The 27,506-nt window shown below is 39.8% G+C and overlaps 1 protein-coding gene across 8 annotated transcripts in view; it reads right to left on the minus strand.

Moving 5' to 3' along the window:
• The window catches only part of PKP4 (plakophilin 4), a 272,376-nt gene that overhangs the window by 96,264 nt on the left and 148,606 nt on the right, over positions 1-27,506 (minus strand). For 7 of the 8 annotated variants that reach the window (XM_075529701.1, XM_075529706.1, XM_075529705.1 and 4 more), the window contains one exon: positions 26,188-26,300. The exons of the other annotated variant lie outside the window; for it this stretch is intronic. In XM_075529701.1, the coding sequence (XP_075385816.1) occupies positions 26,188-26,300 (113 nt within the window). The remainder of the gene's footprint in view (positions 1-26,187; positions 26,301-27,506) is intronic. 8 annotated transcript variants of the gene reach the window in all.

The following is a 27,506-nucleotide window of genomic DNA, read 5'->3' on the forward strand; positions in this document are numbered from 1 at the left end:
CAGTACCTGCACATGGCAAGCCCAAGACCTTCCGAACCCTATTACGTTATTCTGAATCCCGATTATAACGGACCCGAGGAGCCCTGGTGGCAATGGTACTGTGGTGCTGAGCTGCTAACCACAGGGTGGCGGTTCAACTCACCCGCTGCTACCTGAGGGAAGCAAGAAGCTGTGTGCTCCGGCCAAGATGTAGTCTCAGAAGGCCTAGACAGCATTGGGATCAACTCATTGGCAACGGGTTTGGAGTTTGGGACCACTGGCACTGTTTAAGTCTTCATCCATCTCTCGGTGGCTAGCTCATTCTTTCAGTCTCTCCTCTGACTCATCTTCCTGGCTTGGATTTCTCAAATTTCCAGGCCCTCTTCCAGGCTGCCGCTGTAGTGATTTCTCAAAAACTCAACTCTGGTGTCATTCTCCTGCCACAATGCACAATAGTCGCACAGAGTGTGTCATTCAAAACCTTAGTGTGGCAAGGAAGGTTTTAACCACTTAGTTCCCTCTTCTTTTCTTACCATCACCGGCAAATCAACTCTACATTCACCAAACCAACCCGATACTTTTGTCCCTCCTAATTACTTCCACTTCCCTCACACACCAGACCACTTGATGCTTCCAATGCTATTTTTGGAGTAGAACATGCAGGAACATAGTCTAGAAACTTTCAGAATTCCGCAAATTCCAGAATAGTACATTCGGGTATCATGTAAATAATTATGCACATACATACTCACGAGTGTGTACACACCCTCCCCCCAAAGAGGGGGTTTTCAAAAAGTTCATTAAAAAATGAGTTCATGGAAAGATAATGAAAAGTTTCCAAAAACTTTTAAAAGCCCCTTTATATATTTAATTATAAAATCTCTCATGAAATTTAATACTCAAAGATTATTTTCATTTTTGAAGATATCACTTCCTAGAATAACAGGGAAAAAGTATTCTTAGTTAAGGCACTGTTCAATTTCCCCCGAGTTGTCCTGAGGAGAGTTTGCTGACTTTGGTGGAAACCAGTGTGAAACCACATGGAGGGAGGGAGGGGACGTGGAGAATTCGATGGAGCTATGTGGTGACTCGTCATTTCCTTCTCTAACTTTCAGCTCTACACATAGGGTTCTTTTGATCACAAGTACAGCAAGCCACTGTGAACAGGTGCAAGATTCAAGAGTTACGATCTGGTCACATGAAGAATTAGGTCTCCATCTAAGATTAGAACATGGTCATTTTGTCAAGTTGAGTGCTTTAAATTTACACACACACACACACACACACACACACACACACACACACATATATATATAAAATCATATGCTGTGCTAGGCCGGGCTATCTCGAGAAACAAATCGAGTGACACTCATATGTGTAAGAAAAAGCTTTATATCAAGAAGTAATTGCACATCAACATCCCAGCTCAGTCCAACTCAAGTCCATAAGTGCGATACTAGTCCATAAGTCTCTCTTCACACTCATGCAGCCACATGCAATGATGCAGAAGGTGGGTGAGTGCAGTCATGTGGATCGCATGGTGGTGGTCCCATTAGCCAGCAGCAAGAGGGAGGTGAAGGAGGGGGTGGGGGTGTCTCCCAGGATCCTCCTCACGAGAAGACCACACATATGAGGAGGCATCATCAGGCTGTGACCTGACTGACAGGCTAGACTCCACCCCTACACTTTTATATATCTTCAAACTGAGACGAGATGATGTACCTACCCACCATATACGTTTATCTCAACCAGTAGTTATTTATAAGAAATATCTCTGTACCTACCACTGTCAGACACACGAGCTGGATCAGCGAGCACGTGGAATAAGAGATCATAGGAGCCATTATGTAGATTCCCAGGCTTTCTCCCATACTTGAATAAATGCGATCAACAGGTGAATGCTCACCGATTGTGACTATTCAGCTTAATATTTTGTGCTCAATCCAAAATTCTGAGTTCCACACAGAAGTTCTTGACTTCTTTTGTATTTTTCAATACTTTATTTGAATATAAAGAATTGCCACATTTTCAGATGAAATCTCATTAGCTCACATAAATAAATTCCAAATTGCATTTCTCTCTTTCTCCGTGAATTCATTATAGTCTTTTAATTTCTCTTTTGCTCATTTTAAAAATCACCTTCCCAGGGTTTCATTTTTTTACTGTTCAAGAAATCTAAGTCCTTCCCACAGCCAAAGTGTGGATTTTCTGGATTATAAATTCATGGTCAGGACGTCTGGCAAATCTCAACTGGTTCAATCTAACTACTTTTAAAATCTGTTGTCATAATCTTTATAAAACTACTTTTTCAGTGCCTACAAGGCTCATTTATCAGTTTTATTATTATTTTTTGTTTTTTTTAGAAGGAAATTTGGTTTCTCTGGCTTTGGGGGGGGGGCTGTTAAGGAGATTGAGGTAATCAAGTCACGATGCAGTTACTCACCACCTTGCTCTTTTCTAGGCACTATGAAGTGTTTTTGAATGAACCGATTCAAAATCCTGTTAGACATGGGAACTGGGTTCCACAGTTCCATTGTAGATTTCCTACGACCCAACAGAAACTCTTTTTTTCCTCAGGAGCCAGCACTGGACTCTCAAGGTCCAGTCTCTTCTTGGGGTATGACTTATAAATTTTAAATGAAATACCTTAATGAAGAAATCATTCAATCATTCGATAGAATGTTAGGTTTCTATGTTTTCTTCATTATAACGATATTACATCTATCATTACTATGTGGAGCTTAATATCACAACAAATCTTAAATAATTTATTTCTATCCAGTATTGCTTTGCCTTGACTTTTAATTATGTTCTTTCAGAATTCCTCGGTCTCTTCTCCTTGCAGTGCAAATATAAAGTAACCAATTACTTTCTTGAGCATTCTTAGTCCAGTAAAGTTTATTCTTTGCTCATTAATTTCTGAGTGCTCTTGAATGAATGTTTGGGATGTTACTCCTCAACATGCTCATGGTTAATGCAGATCTTCAAGACAGCCACCATTTAGGCAGGTCAAATTTCTCTTTATCTGGGCCCCCAGAACGCCATCCTTGAGTTCATTTATATACAGAATCGGAATAGTGAGCAGCTGGCTCGAGAAGACTGAGATCGAACAGAGGACTCTCATGCTGTAAATCATTTCTCGATATTCAGCAAACTCCTCTCACCTACCAACAGTAACAGACAGGTTACAGCTAGTTTTAATTCTCCCATGCTTGGGAAACACGAGCCTCATTTCTTTGTGGAAGTGAGATACGGAATGGTGAAAAGACAAATCCTTTGCAATGAGTATAGACTTTCTCTCCATCTTGCAGTCAGAGAACAAGCTGAGCAGTTAAGACAAAATTAAACAATATGTCACGATTACTTTCCCCAAGACACATGTGGTTAGCTCTTCATCCTTCTACTAGACTATTTCTGTTAAGTGAAAGATAGGAAGTCCAATATGTAAAACAAATATGAAGGTTAATTGCTTAGTGAGGCTGAAGCACAGGAAGGAAGTGAAAGATATCCCTAACACACATATTATAGCCTCCACGGGACCCAGAGAAATCGAGGTTGAAAACCACTAGCCTACACAACAAAGATTTCTTAAGAGCACTCGCAAAGCATCTTTCTTGTAATATTACTATATTTTGGAGAACTTCTTCCACATTTGGGAGCCTTGGAGACAAAGCACGTTAAGTGTGGGGCAGCTAATGCAACACTGTCCTACTCCCTGGGGAAAGACGCGGTAGCCTACTTCCATAGAGATGCACAACCTTGGAAACTCTATGTAGCAATTCCACTTGTAGGGTTGCTGAGTTAGAACTCACTTGATGGCTATGGGTTTGGTTGGGTTCAATTTACTTCCAAAATTAATACAAATACAATAGTCCTCCAAAATTATTAATAATAAATTAATGTAAGTATCTATTTACAATCAATTTCTAGTAAAACAAGCTAAAACTCTTCTTCCAAATCCATGGTTGCTCATTGATGGGGGTGCCTTTCTATGCTCTCTCTCTATTTCTGTAGCAGAAATGAAAAATAATGATCCTCGTGTAGGCAGTAGCTGTTCCTAGACCATCGGTTAACACAGCGGTTCTCAACCTGTGGGTCGCAACCCTTTGGGGGATTCAAATGACCCTTTACAGGGTTTTCCCAACTCATAACAATAGAAAAATTACAGTATGAAGTAACAATGAAAATAATGTTATGGTGGGGGAGTCACCACACACAAGGAACTGTATTAAAGGGTCACAGCATTGGGAAGGTTGAGAAGCACTGCATTAACGGGACAAGAGTTTAGCATTTCCTTCCATTCACGGTGATGGTTGTGAGTCAATCCATTTCCAGTCTAAACCCAATTACCCAAGTGATCAATAGAATGTTTTAGCAAAGGTGGCTGGATATACCATGGAACATGGGAAAGGCCAGGGTCAAGTCTGACCCATATATTTACCGCTTAGTAACACCTTATGCAAGAGTGTAGGGGTGCGGGGGGGCATAATGTGATCTTTTACAATTTTAGTGTTTTACAAATCATGAGCAGACGCTATATCTTTTTGATAGCCGGTCTTAAAGGCTTGAAGGCAAACAAGCGGCCATCTAGCTCAGAAGCAACAAAGCCCACAGAGAAGAAGCACACGGCCTAAGCGAACACAAGGTGTTGAATGGACCAGGTAGCAGACAACAAGGAACAAAAACAATCATTGTGTGATCACCTTCCTCACATAATCGCTGAAGACGAATGTGTGCATAAGCAAGTGTGGTAAAGAAGGCTGATGGTGCCCGGCTACTGAGAGATATAGAGTCTGGGAACTTAAAGGCTTAAAAGCAAACAAGCGGCCATCTAGCCCAGAAGCAACAAAGCCCACACGGAAGTAGCACACCAACATGGGCGATCGTGAAGGGCAGAGGTGACCAGGTCTCAAACAACAAAGGCTGGGGATGGGGGGTGGGAATCACATCCTCGTGAATGAGGGGGAGTGCGTGATGGGGACCCAATGCCCATCTGTAGACAGCTGGACATCCCTTGCAGAGGGGTAGTGGGGAGGAGATGAGTCACTCAGGGTTCAGTGTAGCAACAATGAAACTCAAAACCTTCCTCTAGTTCCTGAACGCTTCCTCCCCAGCCAATTATCATGACCCCAATTCTACCTTGCGGACCTGGTTAGACCAGAGGATGTACAGCGGTGCAGTAGGGATCTGGAAACACAGGGAATCTGAGACGGATGAACCCCTCAACACCCGCAGTAGGAGTGGCGACACGAGGAGGGAAGGTGTAGAAAGGGAGAACCGATCTTGGAGATCTATGTGTAACCTCCTCTCTGGGAGATGGGAAATGGGAAGGTGGGTGAGGGGAGACGCCAGGCAGTGTAAGATAAGATATAATAATTATTTATAAACTATTAAGGGACCAGGGGGAAGGGGAGAGCGGGGAGGGACAGGGAGAAGGAAAAAAAGGGAAACCGAGCTGATTCCAGGAACCCAAGTAGAAGGTGAATTTTGAGAATGACAAGGCAACGAATGTATAAGGGTGCTTTACTCAATTGATGTATGTATGGATTGTGATAAGAGTTGTATGAGCCCCAATAAAAAGATTTAATAATTTAAAAAAATCATGAGCAGAAAGGAAGCAAAGTGTAGACTAAAAATACATTCTTTCTCTCTATTGGTTGCTACCAAGTTAGATTAGAATAGGAGACAAGTTACTGTGGTAAATAATTTCCATTTTATTTCAGGCCCTATTTTGTTATCATCACAGTTTTTGCCCCCACCCCTTCTAATTATCATTCCACTTTTCCATTTGCTAATCTGTTATACTTTGGGCCCACTGTCTAAACTGCATACCAGAAAAAAGGTAAGATAAAAAGTAACTACCTAACCAGAGAAAAAATTACTATTTGATGCACAGCAAAATATTAAAAGAACAAGAAATACTAGAATAGACTATTTAACAATTACGTAACATTCATGGGACTACAGGTGAACACATTTCAGATGTTAACTGTTCTTTGACAAAAGCATTTGTATTAGTGCTTTGAATCTGTGAATAAAATATTAAGAAGACCATATGGGAAAGGAAAGATCAAGAAGGACGCAGTAAGAGACAAATGGTTCCCTCTGGCAGCTCCATAAATTACAAAAAGCCTCACTTCTGTTTAAGGCCATTTCATCCCACAACAGGTGTTCCAGTCAAAGCAGAGATGAAAATAGAAAGGTTTTCTAACATTTCAATTGACACTTCAAACAGGGAAAGCAACTGTGATGAAAACAGTCAACTGGCTGACCACAATAGCAGGATCCTTCCCAAGGGGTTGAGGTAACACCGGAGTAGGAGCAGGCCTCAAACAGCTGTAGAAACTTGGCATGCTCTTTTCAATCCATTTCCCCACTGACTTCTAAAAGGTACTTTGTAAATGGGCAAGTCATTTGTGCCCTTGGTCTACAAAATGCACTGATACCTCATTTTTATTCTCCCCAAACACTCCAGAGGTGAAAGGAAATTAAATTAACAACCTAACGCAAAGGCAGCACATACACATATAAGTGCATGTTCTTCTGAAGTTGACTCTGACTCAGAGTGAAATTGCTCTGCAGGGTTCCCAGGCCCAATCTTTATAGAAGCAAACCACAGCTCTTTCCTCCCAAGGAACAGTGAGTGGGTTCAAACAGCCCACCTTTCAGGACACAGCAACTGTGCCAGTGGGGTCTCTTTAGGAGTGCATATAACAAGTAAGCTGTTTATTTTTACATAAAACTGGAGCTGAAGGGCAAGAATAGTATCTCTGTAGTAGCACTTTCAGACGTTCAATCCTAGATAAGCATCATAGATGTTTTAGTGCTTAAAGAGGAACGAATTAGCATGTGGGTGGATTACAAAGCCAAAATATTTGATAGCTATCAATATGTGGCATCCAAAACCTAACGAAACCCACTGCCACTTTGAGGTGTGGACGAGCCTGGGCATTCCCATCTCCTCATATGCAGTGACACTCGGACACTGATTGAGGGGTGGAAGACGGATGACTTCTGATGCCGGTCCCGGCACAGCTCCCCAGGAGTAAGGGTGGTGGCCTGTCTCACACACTTTGGACATAGTTTAGGAGAGACCAGTCCCCAGTAGAGTAGAAGGGCAGAGAAAGGGGAATACCCTCATCAAGATAGGCTGACACAATGGCTGGAACAATAGGCTCGACCATAACAACCACTGTGAGGGCAGCACAGGACCAGGCAGTGTTTAGTTCTGTTGTGCACAGGGTCACAGTGAGTCCGAACTAATTCGACGGCCCCTCACAACAATTCATTTGTTCCCAGCTTTAAAAATTTGTCCTAACTGTGTATACATTCCTTTTCTCAATGGTGTTTTTAACTCTATACCATGGACTAAAATAATGACATTGTCAACAGAATTATTTTATTATGCCCCATAGGGATGATTTATGATGTACTCCATACACTGATAATGACGTCTCCAAAGTGAACCAGGGACACACAATAGCCATAAATATATTAATAGCATTTGAGCTTTCACTTGATCATAGACCTATAAGAAAAATGAGTTTTTGTGAACTGATCCTGCTTGGTACTCATCCTCATGAGATTACTACTGAAGACATGGACGCTGCAGGAAAATGTGCTATCAGAAAGAATAACATCTGGGGTGTTAACAGCTTGTCTCAGAACAAGCAGTCATCGAAAGTGAGGATTCCAGCTAAGACCAGATTTTAGCATTGGTAAAGCGGGACACCAGCGGGACACCATTGATAAAACTCGACCTGGCGAAATAGCCACATGGCAGCCGAAAACCATATATCCTAGCTTGTCATGCATTCTTTGAAAAAATTGGGGCTTTTAAAAACTCCACGGGACACGAGAAAAAATTGTTAAAAATTGGGACTGTCCCACCAAAAGCGGGACGCCTGGTAACCTTAATAAGCCCACATGGAAGAATCACACCAGCCTGTGTGATCTAGAGATTGCAACTCATAAAATCCAAACCCAGAGGAGGGGATAGTATCAGAGTTTAAATTCTAAACATAAGGTTGGGGGAATACTATGGACTAGTGGAACCCCAAAATCCATTTGCAGGGTCCCCATGTGGACTGAGTCTGTACTGAATCTCCGCCGACAGAGTGTAAGCATTGCCTTAATATCGGACAGAGAGCATTGCAAAGTGGAGTTGGCATCTGTCTTTGGCTGAAATGCACCATCTTATCAATTGAGGTTTCTTTTGACCTATTTTGACTTTAATTGCAGTTTGGGTTTTATTTTATTTTTTTGTTGCTGTTGGTATTCTTTGGGGGGGGTATTTTCTGATTTTTTTTTAAATTAAGGTTTTCCTGTTTGATTTGGTCATTGTTGCTGGGTCTTTTTTGGTAATCTGTGTTTTTCAAAATGTGAACTTCAGGATGGGTGGATCTCTGGAGAGAATAACTGGATTAGTTAATAGTTACCTGGTGCATGGAAGAGGAGGGAGGTAGGGAGGAGCGGGGAGTCAACAACAATGGGTAGGAGAGGAGAGAATGTTCTAGAGATGATTGTGGTGATGATTGCACAACGCTTCCTAATAAGATTAAACTATTGAGCTGCATGAAATATTAACTGTATCTCCATAAAACCACTTAAATGGGGAATGTGAAGTCAGCTTATGTAATCTCTAACTCTACATCGCTGAATCGTTTTACGGTAAACTCCGTGTATTTCTACCACGGTGCAATGAATAGTATGGATCTCTCTATATTGCTGTTGTGCCGTCACAGCAGTTTCATCTTATAACGATCCTGCGCACAACTCCAAGCAAAGCTGGGCTGGGCGACAGCCCCACACTTGTTGTTACACTTGAGCCCATCTCTTTGAAAGTCTTTTCTTTTCTATGACCTTGCACTCAACCGAGCACAGTGTCCTGTTCCAGGGACCCGTCTCTAAGTGCATGAGCTGGCTGAACCCCTGCCATGTACTACTGTAACTATTCTTTGAAGTATCCTCAGCAAAACTTTACTTACTTGTGATTTTATCCAATAATTTTCATATTCTCTTGAGTTATCTATCTTTAGAACTGGCACAACTAAGGATCTTTTCCAGTCAGTTGGCCAGATAGTTATCTTACACATTTCCTGGCATAGACCAGGAGTCGGCAAACTTTTGAGGGAAAGAGACAATCTTGTTCCTCACAGCAATTTGAAAATTATTTTAGAGCCATAAATATATTTAAACAAACAAATGAAATAACCATTACCTGACTAATATCTATTAAAATCTGTCAATTTTACTTCAGAGCCACATGCACGTACACCTAAAGAGATAAAGAGCCACGTATGGGCCGGTTTGCTGACCCCTGGCATAGACTAGTGATTGCTTCCACAACTGCATCCGTTTGCTGAGAGATTTCATTTCTCTTGGCATTCTATGAATTTCTGGAGACTTTTTTTGGGGGGCCAATTCCTTCATTGGAGCTTCAATTTCTTATTTTAATATTATGGGTTCTTGACCAAGTATGACCTCTGAAGTAATTGAATAATGATTAATTCATTTTGGTTTAGTGCCTCTATTTGTCCTATTGATGCTCCTGCATCGTTCAATGTTTTACCAATGAAATCCTTCAATCTTACAACTTGAGGCCTGGGATTTTCTTTAGTTCTTGTAACTTGAGAAATACCAATCAGGTTCTTCCATTTTGATATTCTAACTCAAGGCTATACGCATATCACCATATTTTATTTTGTCTTATAACCCTTTGGAATTTTCCACTCAACTCTTTTATTTTTTCATTTCTTAAATTTACTTTAGCTACTCTATGGTAAAGAACACATTCCGTAGCCTCCTCTCTACTCAGCAACAACTGACCCTTTAGATGAATGAAGCTGTCACTCTTTCAGGAGCAGAAAGCCTTCTCTTCCTCCCACTCTTCTCGAGAATCAAATCAAAACAAACCCACTAAACCCAATTCATGATGACCCTAAGGCAATAGAACAGCTCGGCTGGGCCTCTAAGGCGTTACGTTTTCACCCCAGAGAGCAACAGGAGGGTCCCGACTGCTTACCCTGCTTGCAGTCAGCAGTTCCATACATAACACACCTCACCATCAGGCCCCTTGTTCTTCTTATACAGACATTCACAAAAACCCAGCAACCCCACTTAACTGCATTCACATTGTTATGCATAAAATTTATCAATTACATCCCAAGAATCAATAATTGGCTGGCCAGTTGCCATTTCAACTGACTTTTGAATGAAAACATAAAGGCCACACATTGTACATATTTGGTCATAACTCTAAACTATTTTTTAATGTATAATTTCTTGCTCCCTGCTTCTTATTTTTCTTGTTCAAAAAGATCTTATTTGACCTGTAAAATTCCACACAGCCTGTAAGCAGTATCATTTTACGTGGTCTTTTGTGGCTGGTATTTCATTTGAACTGGAATTTGGATGCAGACACTTGAGCAGAGAGCTTGACTTTGGGCCAAGACAATACGACACAGGAAGGTATGAACTTTCCATTCCATCATGTCAGAAGGCCACAGCACCTCTCTCTCCCTTTATATGGCCGAAATATGAATACAGAAAGAAGTAGGGCCGGGTGCTGCTAAGTGGACACAGTCACCTTTTCGCGTAGCTCTCTGAAGCTCTCAATGATGTTTGCCTTACACACATTATTTCAGTAGAGATTGCAAGTTCACTCAAGATTTTAACTTCTAGGCTTATTCTTAATCGAGGTTTATTGCTAATCTACTCACTTGGATGAGTGTTGCCATTTATTATGTTCATACAAAATACAAAGCGGTTTTAGATACTATTTAAAAAGACGTATACAGAAAAGTACTTTGGTTCTGCTGCTCAGAACGTGTATCTCTCCTACATCACTATTGATACTTTCTGATAACCAGTTCTATCAAAGTTGATCATTTTTCTTATTTTTTTAAAATAAAAGAATTTGGTTATTGATAACATCACTAAGCTAGGAGTTGAGCAACCGCTAATCAAGTTGTACTGCCATGGAAGCAAGGATTTTTTTATATGACTTTAATGGTACTTTTTGAAAAGCAAAAAGAAATATGCACTCCCAACAACCTCATCCCCTGTGGACACTGAGTGCTCCTTGGATAACAAACAGTCCATTAAGGCAAAGCAAAGGTTATAGCTGAGCTACCTGACTGTGATTAAAATGTACAATTGTTTAATACAAGATTTTTTTGTTTGTGAAAAATAAGGGATTTTTTCCCCTCTTCAGATTTAGAATGTTTTCTCTTCCATCTAATTGTGTGGTATCAAAACATTTGAGTAGAAAGCATCTATGCAGCAGCAGCAGCAACAACAACAACAACACATACACACACAACCCAACCTGACTGGATCACATTGAGGTGAATAATCACATTTTTCAATTTCCTTTAGCATTGATCATTGGCACCTTGTGGTGTACAGTAGTCGTTCTTCGAAGTGCCAACATATCATTTTTTCTATTCATTTTTTAATCCTAGGAATGGGTCATGAAGATGTGAGCTTAACACCGATCTTCCTTCATTTCATCATGTAAACTAAAGTGAAGAAAGCATAAACTTCTTGCCCTAAAACAATTAACTACAGAAAGTGCATTGTGCTACATGAATGTCAAGGCTGTTTCCTGTGATCTTTGAATGACATCTATGTGCCTTCTTAAACAACGTCTGTGGTCAGCCAGGAGTAGAAACACTAATGATCCTAGAGTTTCTCTCTTGCTGAGACAAAATAATAGAAAGGGGTTTTGATTTGGGTCCAGAAGCAATATCATTGTCTTTGCATTGCACAGGCGCCCTGGTGGCTCCGTGGTTGTGCTTTGGCTGCTAACTAAGAGCCAGCAGTTTGAACTCACCAGCTGCTCTGAGGGAGAAAAAGGGGCATTCTATATTCCCTGGAGCTACAGACATGGAAACTCAAAAGGGCAGTTCTACCCTGTTCTATAAGATTGCTAAGAGTTGGCATAGACTTCCTGGAAATTATTTTGTTTTTTGGGGGGTTGTTTTTGCATGTCTATTTTGGCAAATAACAAGGCGAGATAGAGGTAAGTGTGTGCTCTTAATTTCTCCCAAACTACTTGTTGATGTCCCAGTGGAAACCCAACAGAATACACTAATCTGGGTGGGATTGGGGTGGGTGGAATGTCATTTACTGTAATATGTTACAGGCAGACATACCATAGTACTTAAAAACAAAATACAACATCACTACCACCAAAGACACAAAAAGAGGGAGCCCTGTTGGAGAGGAAGGAAAAAGATTTACTAGCACAATATCTGCTTTGCAACAGACATCCAGTAACAACTGTTCCCGCCCCTGTCATTTCTGATAAAGACATGTTTTCCCCAAATATGTAAGAATCAAAGACATCATGATCGGGCTCCTGGGATAATGCCAGGAAGCATGATGAAATCTGATCGACAGTGTACTGTTCATAAAATTAAGAGTGTTAAAATATCACCTCTATCACTCATGGCTGCCAAGTCCATTCTAACCTATAGTGACCCTAACATATGAGAGGGCTTTAAAAAGTACACGCAAGAATGGGATTAAAAGATCCCGTGGAAGTTGCAGGTACTTTTGAAACGCCCTCCTATGTTTTACGCTGCTACTACGGTAAGTTGTCACCCAGTTAGATATGGATAGTACACCCTCCTGCTAGAACAGAAATTTCAGGTCTTTAGAAAAAAGCATAGGCATAAATATTTATTGGGTAAATTTAGGGGAATATCATAAACATCTGTAGGAAGAATATAAATAGCCAATCACTAAAGTAAATGTAGCACAGTAATATTAGTATGCTCTGCTGGGGCTTCCATCCACTCTGAGCTGCAGACTGGGATGGCGTACCCCTCCCCCCTCATCATGGTTGAATTACTGCAGCTGAGTCGATGCACAGGTTCTGCATTGGCATAATTAAATGTGCTACAGCTCCTATTACATAGGGTTATCTATAGCTTGTTAGTAGCAAAACCTAGATGGTTTAAAATTGATGGGACCTAACAAGAGCAACACGAACTAAATGTACACATGTAAAAGGAGTCCTCGTGGTGCTGTCAAGTAAATGTCTGCCTGTTAATTCCAAGAACAGGCAACAGGAGGCAGATGCAGATTGACAGTCTTAAGACCCCGGAAAGGGTTGCTGTAGGTGGGAACGGCCTCGATGAGCGTGCGTTCATTCTTGAAGTTTTGATATATATGCATCTTATGTGCATACCACATATAGGTTGCACATAGCACATACTCTGTCATAAGAGGTGAAAAGGTGTATTCTAAACCGAGATTACTATGGGGAACTTTATACTGTAGGATCCCTGGTGGCAGAGTGGCGATGTACTAGGTTGCTCACTTTAAAGTCTGCAGTTCAAAACCACAAGCTGTTCCAGATGAGGCTTTCTACTCTCATGAAAGGCACAGTCTTGGAAACCCACAGGGTTTCCTGTAGGGTCACCGTGCCAAATTTGATTTTAAGATGTTCTTTAAATTCCAGTGTGATGTACTCAAGTTCATCTTTTCTGGCTCTTGTAGATTTGTGACAAAGCACTCGTGTTCCCTTGTTTTGGAAATAGGATAACCGAGGCACAGAGAATTTAACTTGACTGAAGTCACACAGCTAGTAAATGATAGAGTTTAGACAGGGCCTCAACATTTATGCCACAAGCACTATACTACACTGTACAGAGAGAGTGTCTGAGATCTAGCTATGTAGACTCAATTCATTTTAAATCACTATTTTATATGAGAGAGCTTCAAAACTCATAGGAAATTTTAATTTTCTTCTAATTCCACCTTTCGTGAACTTATTTTTTTAATCTTGTTGAATTACTTTGTCAAGTAACTCACCAATTAAATTCTCTCTAACCACTGTAAAAAGTTCTAGGTTTCCATTGTCTTCCTGGCATTCAATATTGGGTGGGGTCTTTACATTTGCCAATCTAATATCATCCAAGGAGCTGCGGCAGATCAAGGTTAGAATTCTCCCCTTCCATGTGAGAGACCAGGGCTTCATCTTGGCCACTCCACCTCAGACGCAGCCTCGGGTGTCACCAAAGACCTGTGTGTTTCTGTGTTGCTTAAGGGATTTCAGAAAAGCTTCCAGACTGGTAAAGCGAATCAAACTCAGTGCCAGAGTCAATGCCAATTCATAGCAACGCTATAGGACAGAAATAATGAAGGGACGAGTTGAGCAGGGAATTTCAAAGGGCACCTCGAGAAGATAAAGTATTGCAATGAAATTCACAAAAACCTCGAAGCCGAGAACCAAAAGGGAAGAACAAGCCAAGTATTTCCCATGGGACTAGAACTGAAGACACGCTCCAGACGTGAGTGTCAGTGCTGGAGCGATGCAGGAAGCATCCAAAGGAGTTAAAAGGAATAGAGTCGGTGCAGCAATAAGAACTGGGCAGGAATGGTGGCATCAATGGCAGGAATGGAAGCTGCCATGAGAGCACTGGTCAAAAAAGCTATACAAGTTGACCGAATGCCAAATGAAATGTTTTTAAAACACACAACAGCCCTGGATGCACTCCCTAGTACATGCCGAGAAACTCTGATGATGGGTATCCGGTTAGCTGATCAGAACAGATCCACACTTTGCCGGTTACCAAAAGGAGACTGCAGAAATTACTGAACAATATCATTACTATTATATATAATTAAAACTTTGCTGAAAATATTTAGAAGATGGTTGCAGTAATAAGTTGACAAGGAGCTGACATTAGGTCAAGCTAGATTCAGACAACGGTATAGATTGAAGCATATTCCTGTGGATACAGATGGAGCTTGGCTAAAACTAGAGAATACACAAGAATTATTTACTATATTTAGTTAGTATAAACTAAGCAAAAGACCCATCTTTGTGAATTATATGTAAACATATCATGACAACATTATGAAGAATGGGAATTCTAGATCAATATATAGATCAATAAGTAGTCATTGAAATAAGCATAGGTTCCAAAACTTATCAGGTCACCCACCTGCTTTGCAGAGAAACAGAACAAATTCAGCACTCCCCAGGCAATTAAAAACTTTCATGCTAAATCCCACAAAATCCAAGATAAAGTGTAGGCATCGGCTTCTGCAGGCCACGCCCCTCTGCTTTCTCAAGAGCCCCTAAGGGGGCAGTACCACTCACTCTGGGAAACACTGAACAGAAAAGAGGATACACTCTGTGCTTTAAAATCAGAAAAGATATGCATCAAGATTGTACCCTTTCACCAGATTTATTCAATCTGTTTAGTGAGACAATAATCTGAGAATCTGGAATTTATGACCATAGGAGAGGAGGAAAGTTTATTTAAAAATTAAAATATGCACAAGGCACATCTTTGCTCGCTAAAAATGAAGGACTTGAAGCACTTAAAATTCAAAGACAATAGTCTTTAGTATAGATTATAGATAGTACAATGAAAATAAATATGCTCAAACATCATGAAAAAATCCTCAACTAATAAACATCATGATAAACTAAAGAAGATCATTCAGTAAGAATTTTATTTTACTTGGTCCAATTAACAGTCATGGAAGTAGCAGTGAAGGACTAAAGCAACATCTTGCATTGGGCAAACCTGCAGCATAAGACCTACTTAAAGAGCAAAGATATGATTCTGAGGACCAAGGTATGCTTGACCCCAGTCATGGCACTGTCAACGGTCTCAAAAGCATGTAAAAGTTGGACAATGACTAAGGCAGAGCAGCCAAGAAGTGATGCCTTTCAATTATGCTGTTGGTGAAGAAAATTAAAATTTCAATGGGCAGCCAATAGAACAAACAAATATATGTTGGAACTAGAACGCTCCTAGAAGCAAGAATGGCAAAACTTACTTTCACATGTTTTGGGCATGCTATTAGGTAGGACCAGTCCTGGAGGATCAATGAAAAAGTTGGAGACTTTCAATGAGATGGATTGACCCAAGAGGTGTAACAATGGCTCAAACACAGAAATGATGTGGAGGTGCTATACTAGGCAGTATTTTGTTCTCTTGTACATGGGGTTAAAATGGGTCAGAAATGAGGACTTGATAGTACCTAGCAACAACAAAAACAATGTGTTACAAGGGGAATCCTTGGGTAACTCAAAAAGTTGAGTACTCAACTGTTAGCAAAAAAGGCTGTAGTTCAAAACTACCCAGAGATGGTTCAGACAAGAGACTTGGCAACTTACTGTACGGACATAGCATCGAAAACTGTAGGAACCATTCTACTCTGCATAAACAGATCTATAAAAAAAAATCAAAATCAAGTGACTTACAACTAATAACAACCAAACCTCTTACAAACGAAGTCCTTGGGTAAACAAACAGCACTTTGGACTGCTAATGCAAAGGTTGGTGGTTTGAGGATAACACTTGGGAGAAAGGCCTGGTGATCTGCTTCTGAAAAAGTCAGCCATTGAAAACACCGTAAGGACCATAGTCCTATTTGGACACTCATGGGGTCATCCTGAGTTACAGCCAACTCCAGAGAAACGGGTTTCCTTTTAAAGGGATGCAGTGGGGTGAGCGATCATAAATATCACACTCAGGTTACTGTGTAGCCGTTAGTCAAGTAGTTCTCACTTGTACTCTCGTCTCTAAAGTCACATATTGGAGACTCCATCATAGAAGATGGACAATAGATGATATCCGGTGTAGAACTTCCTGTATAGGGTTGTCAGCCACTCAAGATAAGCTGAAAAGAGAAGTACTACATAAGAAGGCACGACCAGGTACAGAGAGAATTTTAAAGTAAGAGATTTTAATGAGCTCGGTGATGACAGATGTCAGTAAAATCGAGGTTATCTGTAGTGTATAACTATCAGATAGATGATTAATTTCTATTTTCTCCATAAAATTATAGAGTCTTGCCTATTAGCAAAGCATCAACAATTAGTGAGAAGCTTAATTTTTATTATTCACTGTATTTCTTAGCAAATTTTCAAGATAAAGAACAATATAGAATAGAACCAAAAATGAGAAAAATAGTAAGCTACAGGGTTAGAAGCATCCCCTCCAGGGTACTAAAAGGAATCACCAGTCCGTACTGAGCAGAAAGGGCTGCGGGGTCAAAGTGAGTGGACTGTAATGACTCAGATGGAGCAAAGCTTGCGGCGTCACTGGTTGACAGGGCACGGCTCAATGTAAGAAGTAGCTGCAAACAGCGATGACTTTGAAACATGGGCTCTATGAAGCATGAATCTAAGAAGGCTAGAAGTCAACAAAATGAAGTGGAACACATGAAGGTTGATATTGTAGGCGTTAGTGAGCTGAAATGGACAAGTATTGGCCATTCTGAATCAGAAAATCTTATGGTTTACTATGCCAGGAATAACACAATCAAGATGAATGGTGTGGCATTCATCGCCAAAAAGGACACTGCAAGTTCTATCTTGAAGTACAATTCTCGTCTGTGACAGAAGAATGTTTGCACATCTAAGGACATCAGAGCAATGCAACTATTATTTGAATTTATGCACCAACCACTAAAACTGGTGATGTAGAAATCGAAGAATTCTACCAATATCTTCAGCCTGAAATCGTTCAAACTTGCAATGAAAATAAACCACTGTTGTTTTCATTGTTGCACTGATACTATTGGTACCTGGATTGCAAAGGTTGGAGATAAAGAAGAAGGAACAGTATTTGGAAAATATGGTCTTGGTGACAGAATCAAAGCTGGAGATCACAGGATCGAATTTTGCAAGACCAACAATTTATTTACAGCAAATACCGTTTTCAACAACATAAATAGGAATAACCATCTTAATCTGAAGTAACCCAAGAAAGGAAAAAACCCTCAAGCCTTGAGTTATAATATTGAAAGATGTAGGAAGCATCAAAAGAAGGAATGAATACAAACAGTTACTGAATACTGTACCAAAAGAACTAGTCAACCATTTCATATGAGCAAGAATCAGTAGTGATGAAGCAAGAGGTTAGGCTGCACTGAGGGCCGTAGCCAAAACAATGCTACAGGAATTTATGGTATACCATTTGAAATATTTCAACAAGCTGATGAAGCACTGGAAGCGTTGAAAAAATATGATCTTGGTGATATGCCAAGAAAGTTGAAGACAGCAACTTGGCCAACTGACTGGACGAGATCCATACCTCTACCCATTCTAAAGAAAGGTGATCCAAACATTCAAATTATGGAACAATATATTGCTATCACATGCAAGTGAAAAATCATCCACCAAGGATTGGAGCAATATGTTGGTTGCATAAGGCTGAATTCAGAGGAGGAAAGGGGCTGTCATTGCTGGTATCAGATAGATCTTGGCTAAAAGTAGAGAACACCAGAAAGATGTTTGTGTTCCATGAACTCTGCAAAAGCATTTAACTATACACATCATAACAGACTATAGATGGCCTTGATAAGAATGGTAATTCCAGAACACTTCATTCAGAACCTGTACATGGGTCAGCAGGCAGTTCTGTGAACAAAACAAGGGGAAACCACATGATTTTAAATCCAAAAGGGTATGCATCAGAGTTGTATCTGCTCTCTATACTTATTTAATCAGCATGCAAAGTAAAGGATAAGAGAAGGTTGATGCTCTAATTTGGCACTAGGACAACCTGCGATATGCATGACTCAACCTTGCATGTTGAAAGTGAGGAAGACTTGAAGCATTTGTTGGTGAAGAGCAAGGATTACAGCCTTCAGTGTGGATTATGGATTACAACTCGATGTAAAGAAAATTAAAATCCTCACAATAGGTGAGAATGGAAAAAACAGTGAAGTTGTTAAGGGTTTCATCTTGCTTAGAGCCACAGTCAATTCTCATTTAAGCAACAATGATTCATTGCTGCTGTATAAGACCGCCTGAAGGTTTGTAAAGCAAGGATGTTACTTTGAGGGCCAAGGAATGCCTGACCCAAGCAATGGTAGTTTCAATCACCTCAGGTATTTTCAATCATGTGAAAGTTGAACACTGAATTCAGAAAGATCTAAGACGAATCGATGGATTTGAATTCTGGTGTTGGCTAAGAAGATTGAAAGACTGCCAAAAGAACAAATCAATCTGCCTTGGAAGAAGTATAGCCAGAATGCTCCTTAGAGGCAAAGATGGCAAGACTTCGACTCATGTTCTTTGGACACGGAGATGCTAGTCCCCGAGGGACACCATACTCGGTGAAGTGGAGGAGGCCAGAAAGGAAGGAAGGCTCTCGTTGAGAAGGATTGACATCATGGCTACAAAAATTGGCTCAAATATAAGAATTATTGTGAAGAAGGCACAGGACTAGGTGTTTGCTCTGTTAAACATAAGTATATACATGGCTATGAATTGAAACCGACTGAACAGCACCTAGCAAGAACAACAACGTTAATCAGAAAAGGTAGATATTTCCATGAAGCAAGCATCTTCAATTTTCCTCTATGGGTTATTTAAATTGTTATAGTTCATCAATATATACACATGGTTTAAAAGTAAAAACCTACAAAATTGATGACTAAAATTGGGTACTAAAGTAATTCATGTATTGACTTAATTCATCACTGTTACATATTTTAAAAATAGTAATTAGACTATAGACTGAAAATTACAGAAAATAATTTTACTCTAATTAAAACAGTTCTTTAAAAGTTAATTAATAGCATGGAAATATATATTTTAGATGCCCGGGCCTCTAAATTTTAAAGTTTTTTCCTCATCATTAATTAGGAAAATTGATACAGCTGGTCTTTTTCCAATTTTAACCAGATGTAGTAAAATAATTTCTGATGCTGAAGATTAAACTGGATTTTTGTATTGGGGCTTCTCCCATGCAGCGCATCAAAATTGGTCTAGGAGGATAGGTAATTTATTTGTTATCTAATTTTCTAGGCTCATAAAAAGTTCTATTACTTATGAAAATGATCTCTCGAAATCCCAATTCTACATAGCCGCACCCTGATGTTACAACGGAGCAGCTTCATGCAACACTGGACGAATTAGCTGGGGCTCACATGACCCACAGAAGGCTGGCTTCTACAAGTTGAATTCAAGTGGGTAGAAACAGTTGCCCTTTGGATTTGCACATCCCAGACGAAATACGTCTGTGGTTGAAATTTGTGACTGGAATGGCAATGAGAAGCAGCAATTAAAAATGGCTTCTGAAAGAAGTGTGTCCAAGCAGAAGGCTCCGAATAAATAAAATAATTTCCGTGGAGCTGCCGCTCAGCTACAAGCAAATTTCCTGAGGTGGGGAGGTGAGAGAGGCTCTTGTACTGTATTTACAACAGGAATTATACACAGAAGATAAATGTCCCCATATTTGCTATGAACATTCATTTATCAACTATTCAATGCGAAGATCAAAAAGAGGGTCTTTGACTTTTATACCACAGTATTAGTTTATTCTTTACTTTCTGGCAGATATATGGACAGAGCTCTTTCAATCACATTTGCCTAACCATAAGTCACCTACAGAAATCCCACTGCCATTGAGTCGAATCTGACACATAGCAACCCCACAGGACAGAGTAGAACTGCATTCCTGAGTTTCCATGACTGTTAACTCTTTCTGGGAGTAGAAAGCCTAGTCTTTATCTCACAGTGTGGTTGGGTGGTTTTGAACTGCTGTCCTTGTGGTTACCACTGGAACTCCAACTCCCAACCCATTTCCCCACAAGGACTCCCAGTAGAGAGTCACTGCTGACCAAACAGAATACTAGGAAAGAATACTAGGAAATGCAAACTAGCATTCTGAAGACCATCACAAGACTCCAAGGGAGCTTTACTTTCTGGGTACTCAAAAGTTTCCGAGATTTGGGCTGGTGCGAGCAATGAAGGTCAAAGGGACAGAACTTTACCCCACATCTCCTTGAAGTGGTACATTAAATATGCAATATTCTGTGTCAAGGCACAAATTTCAATCTCTAAAAAGGCACTTCATTTTGAAAGAATGTGTCATTTGAGGAGGTTTATTTCACAGTGACTTAAAAATATTCACTTAAGAGAAAGATGTGAACCATGAAAAAGCCTTTTCCGCTGCTGTCAGCCCTACAACATTTTCAGACTATTTAACAGTGTCTATGAAAGCCTGATGGGCACCAGCCGAGGACCCTGCACAATGTTTGGGAAAAAAAATTTAAAGGGAGCGGGAAATAAAATCTATTCATTAAAAAATCACAGAAGTTCTAAAGTGTTGATAAGGAGACCATTTGTCAAGACTGAATGACTTTTTTTGAAATCATAAAGAATTCTATTTTAGCAGTACTTTAAACCAAATGAAAAGGAAGAGATAATCTTCAAGACTGTTTGAAGCTATTTAATTACAACACTGTCACCATTCCCCCTTCATTCAATTAATGTGGACAGGAATTGTTCTAGAATCTAGAGCAACTTCTGCATAGCAGAACCAGTCAGGTAAAGGACCGTGTGTAGAGAGTGATGGCTTACAAAACATTTATATGTATTTTAAACTAGGTGCACAAATCAGAAAACAAAAACCCTGCACTTTAGTTCCAAAAGGTGGCATTAACTTTTTTTACAATAATTAAAAAGATTCACTTTTAGATGTCTTTTGACTTCAATTAAAGTGAAAGTTTAGACTATCACCGTAATGAATGGCCAATACAGGATTTCCTTCCATCAGTAATTTTTCCTGTTCTAGTTATCATTTCAATACCACATGATAAAAATTCAGGTCCGTTCTGACTTGAGTTTATTAGCCATGGCATAAAGGCTTGGACCTGTTCAAAACCCTACATCAAACCAAGTAAGTCATTAACATTTCTATCTTTAGTACAGCTCCTAAGACGCTCACAGCCTCTGTGTGCAACGCTGTGACACCCTTCCGCGTGCTATTCACACCTGGACTTCTCTTGCTGACCTAAGCTTTATCTTCCTTTTGCCTTAGATTCTTCTCTCCATTTAAAATTTTTGAATGGTGTTTCATGTACTTTTGGAATGAAAAGAAAATTACACACACACACACACACACACACACACACACACACACACACACTACTCTATACAAATGCACAAAGGTAATTTTCCTAACAGATACCACAGAACACATTTAATGTGGAAAATGTTAAGTACACAGATAACGATAGCATTCAACCAACCAACCAACCAATGGGTGCTCAATGGTGACCCTTGAAGGTCAGAGTGGAATTAACAATGACTGATTCTAGAGGTAGATAGATGGCTACACCTTTCCTCCTGAGCACCTTTAGATGGACGTGAATCTGAAAATTTACAGGTGAGCTTGCCAACCAGTTACAGAAGGCACAGCCTCCAGTTGCAGCAGGCCAAGCCCAGTAATCCATGGGCACTGCATCAGTTCTGACACGGAGAAGACCTCGAGGGCAGAGTAGAACTGCTGCCCACGGTCTGAGGCTGTAATTCTTAACACAAGCAGACAGGTCCATCGTTTGCCTACATATCGTATTTAGTTCAAATGTAGAAAGGTTGTCACTTCTCTATTACCTGACCCCCCCAGCCCACCTTCAATGCTTCTCAATGTTGCATACATTATTTTTGGCTTGGGCATAGGAAACACCAATTTCATACTAAGAATCATAAAAGATTGGTATTGCTAATGTGGTAAAATCTTTTCTTGTAGTAGTACACAGAACAATTTGGAAAATCTTCTCAGAAATGTTTTTTTTTTTCTTACTACCTGGTTTAGAAGACTACTTAAAAACAAACAAATGAACAAACAAAAAACTCTAATAAAAATACTAAGCAATTTTATTGTAATCATTAAGATGTTCAAGTTTTAATCAAGGCAGCGAAGTGTATTTCTTTCAGACACGTCCGGGTTGGTATAAAAATATGTGGAGGCCTGATTTCACTACCCATAACATGAAGTTATGGGCAGGGTGAAAAACGAGTGTGAAGGAATTGCTTACACATTTTTTGAGCCACACACTGAGTGGGGAGAGTGACATACTTACTATATTTAGTCCAACATCAGAGCTCTTTATTAAGTGGGGCCTCATGCCATTGTTTCTTTCTTATTTATAAGCTAAACCCATTAATGGCAACCAAAACAAGACACCCCGAGGAACTAAAAACGTAGATAAAATCTACCTTCATTTTCCTCTGAGTCCTTGGTCCTATCTTTGAACTAGCCTTACCATTTCAATATAAGCATCCAAATAAAAAAGGAGAAAATAGAAAATGGTAACTAAATGCTGATTACATTTATGTTTCTGTTAAGAATAAAATCCTCTTTGAGACACATGAGCAAATAGGAAATGATTCCGAGGAAAAGGGTATGGGTAGGTCTGAATTCTCTTTTTCTAAATCTTTAGATTTTGATTCTCCAACTAGAAACTGGAAGGCTCAAAGAAGTAACATAATTGAGACCTTGGTTCGTTAACAGCCACTGTTTCCTCGTGGCTCTGCCCGCACAGTAGCCTGGTGGTCGTGGAGCAGCGTACTAACGGTGTGATGAGAGAAGTAGGTGAAAACCCAAAGACAGAGGGCGAGCCTAGCTATAAGCTAACCTTCCTAGAGAAGGTCCAGATAAACCGAGGCGCTTCACTGTAGCTTGTTATTCAGTCAATGAGCACTTGACTGAGTGTTAGGCATTGTGAGGCGAGGTAAGACAGGTGCGGAGAAGCAGCTAAGAGAATTCAGGGGAAGACCAATAACTCCGCCTAAGAGATTTGGGAACTACTGAAGGGTGGGAGGAGAAGGGCACTAGGCTACGGAATCAAGGAAACATGGGAATCCAAGGTGAGAGGAGAGTTGGACAATCTAAGCAGATTGTCATTGCAGCTACCTGAATGAAGAAAGCCACCTTTCTTTGTTATTCTTAAGATTGCCTAATTGACACCCAGCCTGCCTCCTGGCTGTCTTCATGCTATTGAACACACGGCATCCCGGCAAATGCTGCCCTGCAACAACTGTCAGGCTCACAGGTGCAAGGGGATCATTACCCAGGTCTCGGGCTCTCTCGAATTAGACGGCAGCTGCGCCCTTCCAACCCCGGCCAAGAGACCTCTCAGGGCGCGCTCTGCACCCACAGCCTTTCTCGCCCGGTACGACCACAGGCTGGGGATCTGAGCCAGCGCACACCCTCCTCCTTTCCGCCTTTGTGCCTTCCAGTCACCCAACAGTCACAGGCTGAGCTCTAGTCACAAGCGCCAGGAAACAGCAAAGTTTAGTGACAGAGTATTCGTTGGAATATGTTTTTTTAAAAACTTTGAAATTAGCTAAATTAAAAATGTAACATTTATTTGTTATTTTTAAATTAACATACAAGTTCAGAAATAAATGATTTAAAGGTGTGTAGATTCCAACGGCACCTTCGAACAGCTGTCAACTTTCTGTCACGCTTCTCCACACGGCTCTCTTAGAAACAGGCACAAATTCAGTCACAGCCTCGTTCCTGAGATGGGCCTGGTCCCTCCATGCCTAGACTCTCTCCAGCCAGAGCAAGTTCCTATTTCCCACTGCTCTACGGCCTACTGTCCTCTGCTGGTTCTCACCCATTGTCAGCATCTTAAACTTTGTTTTCAAACTTCTGATTGTGAACTCAAATTTTTCTTAAAGAAAACAGTATATGTAATTGTCTAAAAATAAACATTAAGTTTTTATAGAAAAACATGTGAACTCATTTTTATGGTATGAGTTTGGCATTTCTGAAGAATAAGGGACTCTAGCCCACCTGTGGAGGAAGTTAGAGGAGGGCTAAGGGTGCGTCCCTTTGAAGGTCATGGCTGAAGGCATTAATCCAGTGTTCCAACTTGAAACTTTGAGCCTGTCCAAGGTCTCATTCTTACATTCTTACAAAGACTCAAATCATTATTTAGTGTTTTACAACTGACCCCGGACCCTGAAGCTGAGGCAGCTGAAGTGCTTCTAACTCTGGCTTATAATGATCTCTCTATTCCCCCATCTAAGTGCATGGCTATCTGCCTTTCTTTTTTGCCATTCCCTCCTGGTCCTGACTTTTATTATTGTTATTGCTGCTGCTGTACATCTAGTACTTCTAGGAGTTTTAGGAGGAGAATTTCTATTTTAGCTTAGGTAGGTAGCTAACTAGTCTATTGACCTAACAAAGAAGCCCAAAATGAATTCTGGAGATCTACCATTAATGTTCCAATTACTGTAAAAATTATATTTTTCAAAATTCCTTGGTTTATACTTCTGGAATTAAAACTTGTTCTAGATTTTTTAAAATGGTCAAATTTTATGTTTCTTTTTGAAAATTTTACGAACTTATTTGTATACTTTATCCGTTGGGAAACAAACCAATATTCACAATTGCCAAGGGGCAGAGAACAACTTACTAGCCTAAGAGATTAAAAAATTCATAGCAACAATTAGCTTGAAAGGGTACTCTACAAGTAGAGTTCCATTCATGAAGGTCCTTACAACCACAATGAGTGACAGTGAATGACTGAGGGACAAGGTAGGATACCTGCACCTATGAAAGGGTAAGCAAGCGAAACAGGAAGATATGAGAAGTCTTTATCTTTTTTTAAAAAAGTAATTAGAATTTTTGGCATTCCCTTTCTCAAATTAATATGTCTCCCCTCTAGTTAGAAATTAGAAAATACTAGAAATGGTTTTGAAATAGTATAAAAGATGCTATTTACATGAAGAATAAAAGTTATGGTTATAGTCTTATACTCTTTACACTTAATATATTTGAACAAGCTAAGTTATAAATATCTGTTTTAATCGAGGATTGAGATAAAAGTTTAAAAAACAAATTAGTTTTCCATTTAACAATTTATATGCATTTTCTTTCATAACTTTAGTTGCAATTCCACCCCCAACCTGGGGTCCCCAGACCCAGTTTTCTTTTATCCTGCCTAGAAAGACCCAAAGTATATTCTTGGCTTCCCTCCCCCACCAGAAACTTATTAAATGTCATACCATAGAAATATTTCTTAGTAAATTGTGAAGCAAACAGAAAACAATCTGTTAATAGTAGGCCTTCCAAAGCAACAACCAATTTGAAGTTAATGGCTCCAAATGAGTTTCAGTTGCGATAAACATTCCACAACTCTGGATGCATAAGAAATATCAAATGTAGCAGTACATAGAAAGCATTAGCAGCTACAGCTCTGAAAAATGTGCGCACCCAAGTAAAGGACTTCAAGCATAGCACTGAAAGATAATCCATTTTTTTAAGAGGAGCCTCAAAATTAGAAGACACTGACATTTTTGGCATTATTTCAAGAAAACATGCTAACAGTGACAACGCTAACAGGATTATCTGCGGTGTTCGAGAACACGTAAGAAGGCAGACAGCGTGAGGGCAGGTCAAGAGAGAGCCGCTGGCCCTGTACCTGGTGCTGGCGATGCTTGGTGATTCTGCTCCAAGCCTACATCGTTCTAGCTGACTGGCAACAATCTGCCTTTCCACTTCCAGTTCTCGGGTGAGTCGTTGAAACTGAAGCTCCTGTGATTCAAGGAAATAAAAGCATGTGAAGGGCGGAGGACTGTTGCTCGGGCATATTTATGAATGAATGGACATCACATGAAACATAGGAACATGCCCATAACATAGCATTTACCACAGCTTTGTGGGATTAGGATTTCTGTTGGTAGTGTTTGTTTACATGACTGATGCGTTGTAGTTTTTTAAAGGTACTAGTACATCAGCCGTTGTTTGGAACTTGAAACATGCAGATAATTTAATTATTTGCCCCTGGTGAGGTAGGAGGGGAATTCGAACTGAGGTCTTTGAAGTGCTATTCTGCTGCAGTGTTCTGTACAACTTAAGATTTCCAAAGACTGTACTTGATGTTTCTACATCAAGGGCATACCAAACAATGTAAGTTCTTTATCCTCAATGGCTAATTTTTCATAATGTATGTAAGCACAGTATTAAAAATGTACATCCCCAGAAAAAATAATCACTTTTCCATATTTGATGCAAAGCCTTTTAATTGTTAAGAAAAATTGTCAACAATCCACAAGAAAGCAAAAAAAAAAAAAGCAATTTTGCTGTTGCTACAAGCACATTCTTGTGCCACCAGATAAAGGAAAAGGGGTTTAAAAGAAAAAGACAGAGCCAGTGCAATTTAAAATTGTATTAAAAAGCTAGAAAGAATGTCTAAATACAGCCATTATTTATTCATCAAAGTAAGCAAGTTCTAATAGTACCAGAGGTGTTTAAACTTTATTTGTATTTCTCTATGTGTTCGCTTTGTGAAATTTTAAGAAATAGGAAGTGTGACATACTATAAAACTACAGATCAAATTAAGTACATTCCAAGGCTGTAAGCCACAAAACACATCTCCAATAACACCCAGAGCTCCCCTGTGCTATATCACCTACTTACAAGGCAACACAAAGCAATTACTGAATGAATGGTTAACCAGTTTCATTTGATAAAGACCACTAACTCAGAATCTTAGGTATGTTAAACACTAAACCCAGAAACTAATCAGAAATAAAACTGAAAATGAAATAAAAATGAAAATATCATTTCTATTATGTTAACTTTTTTTGCAATTAAAAAAATAATGAAATTCACTCTAACTCCTGTGGAATAAAGCAGATGTGCATTTCTATGTGACATCATTGGTGTTGCAAATTCTACAAACCATTCTTAACATAATTTTAAAGAAACAGTCTCTGAACCTCCCTATGGCTTTCTGG

The sequence above is a fragment of the Tenrec ecaudatus genome, chromosome 13, assembly GCF_050624435.1.
Source record: "Tenrec ecaudatus isolate mTenEca1 chromosome 13, mTenEca1.hap1, whole genome shotgun sequence".
Taxonomy (NCBI): domain Eukaryota; kingdom Metazoa; phylum Chordata; class Mammalia; order Afrosoricida; family Tenrecidae; genus Tenrec; species Tenrec ecaudatus.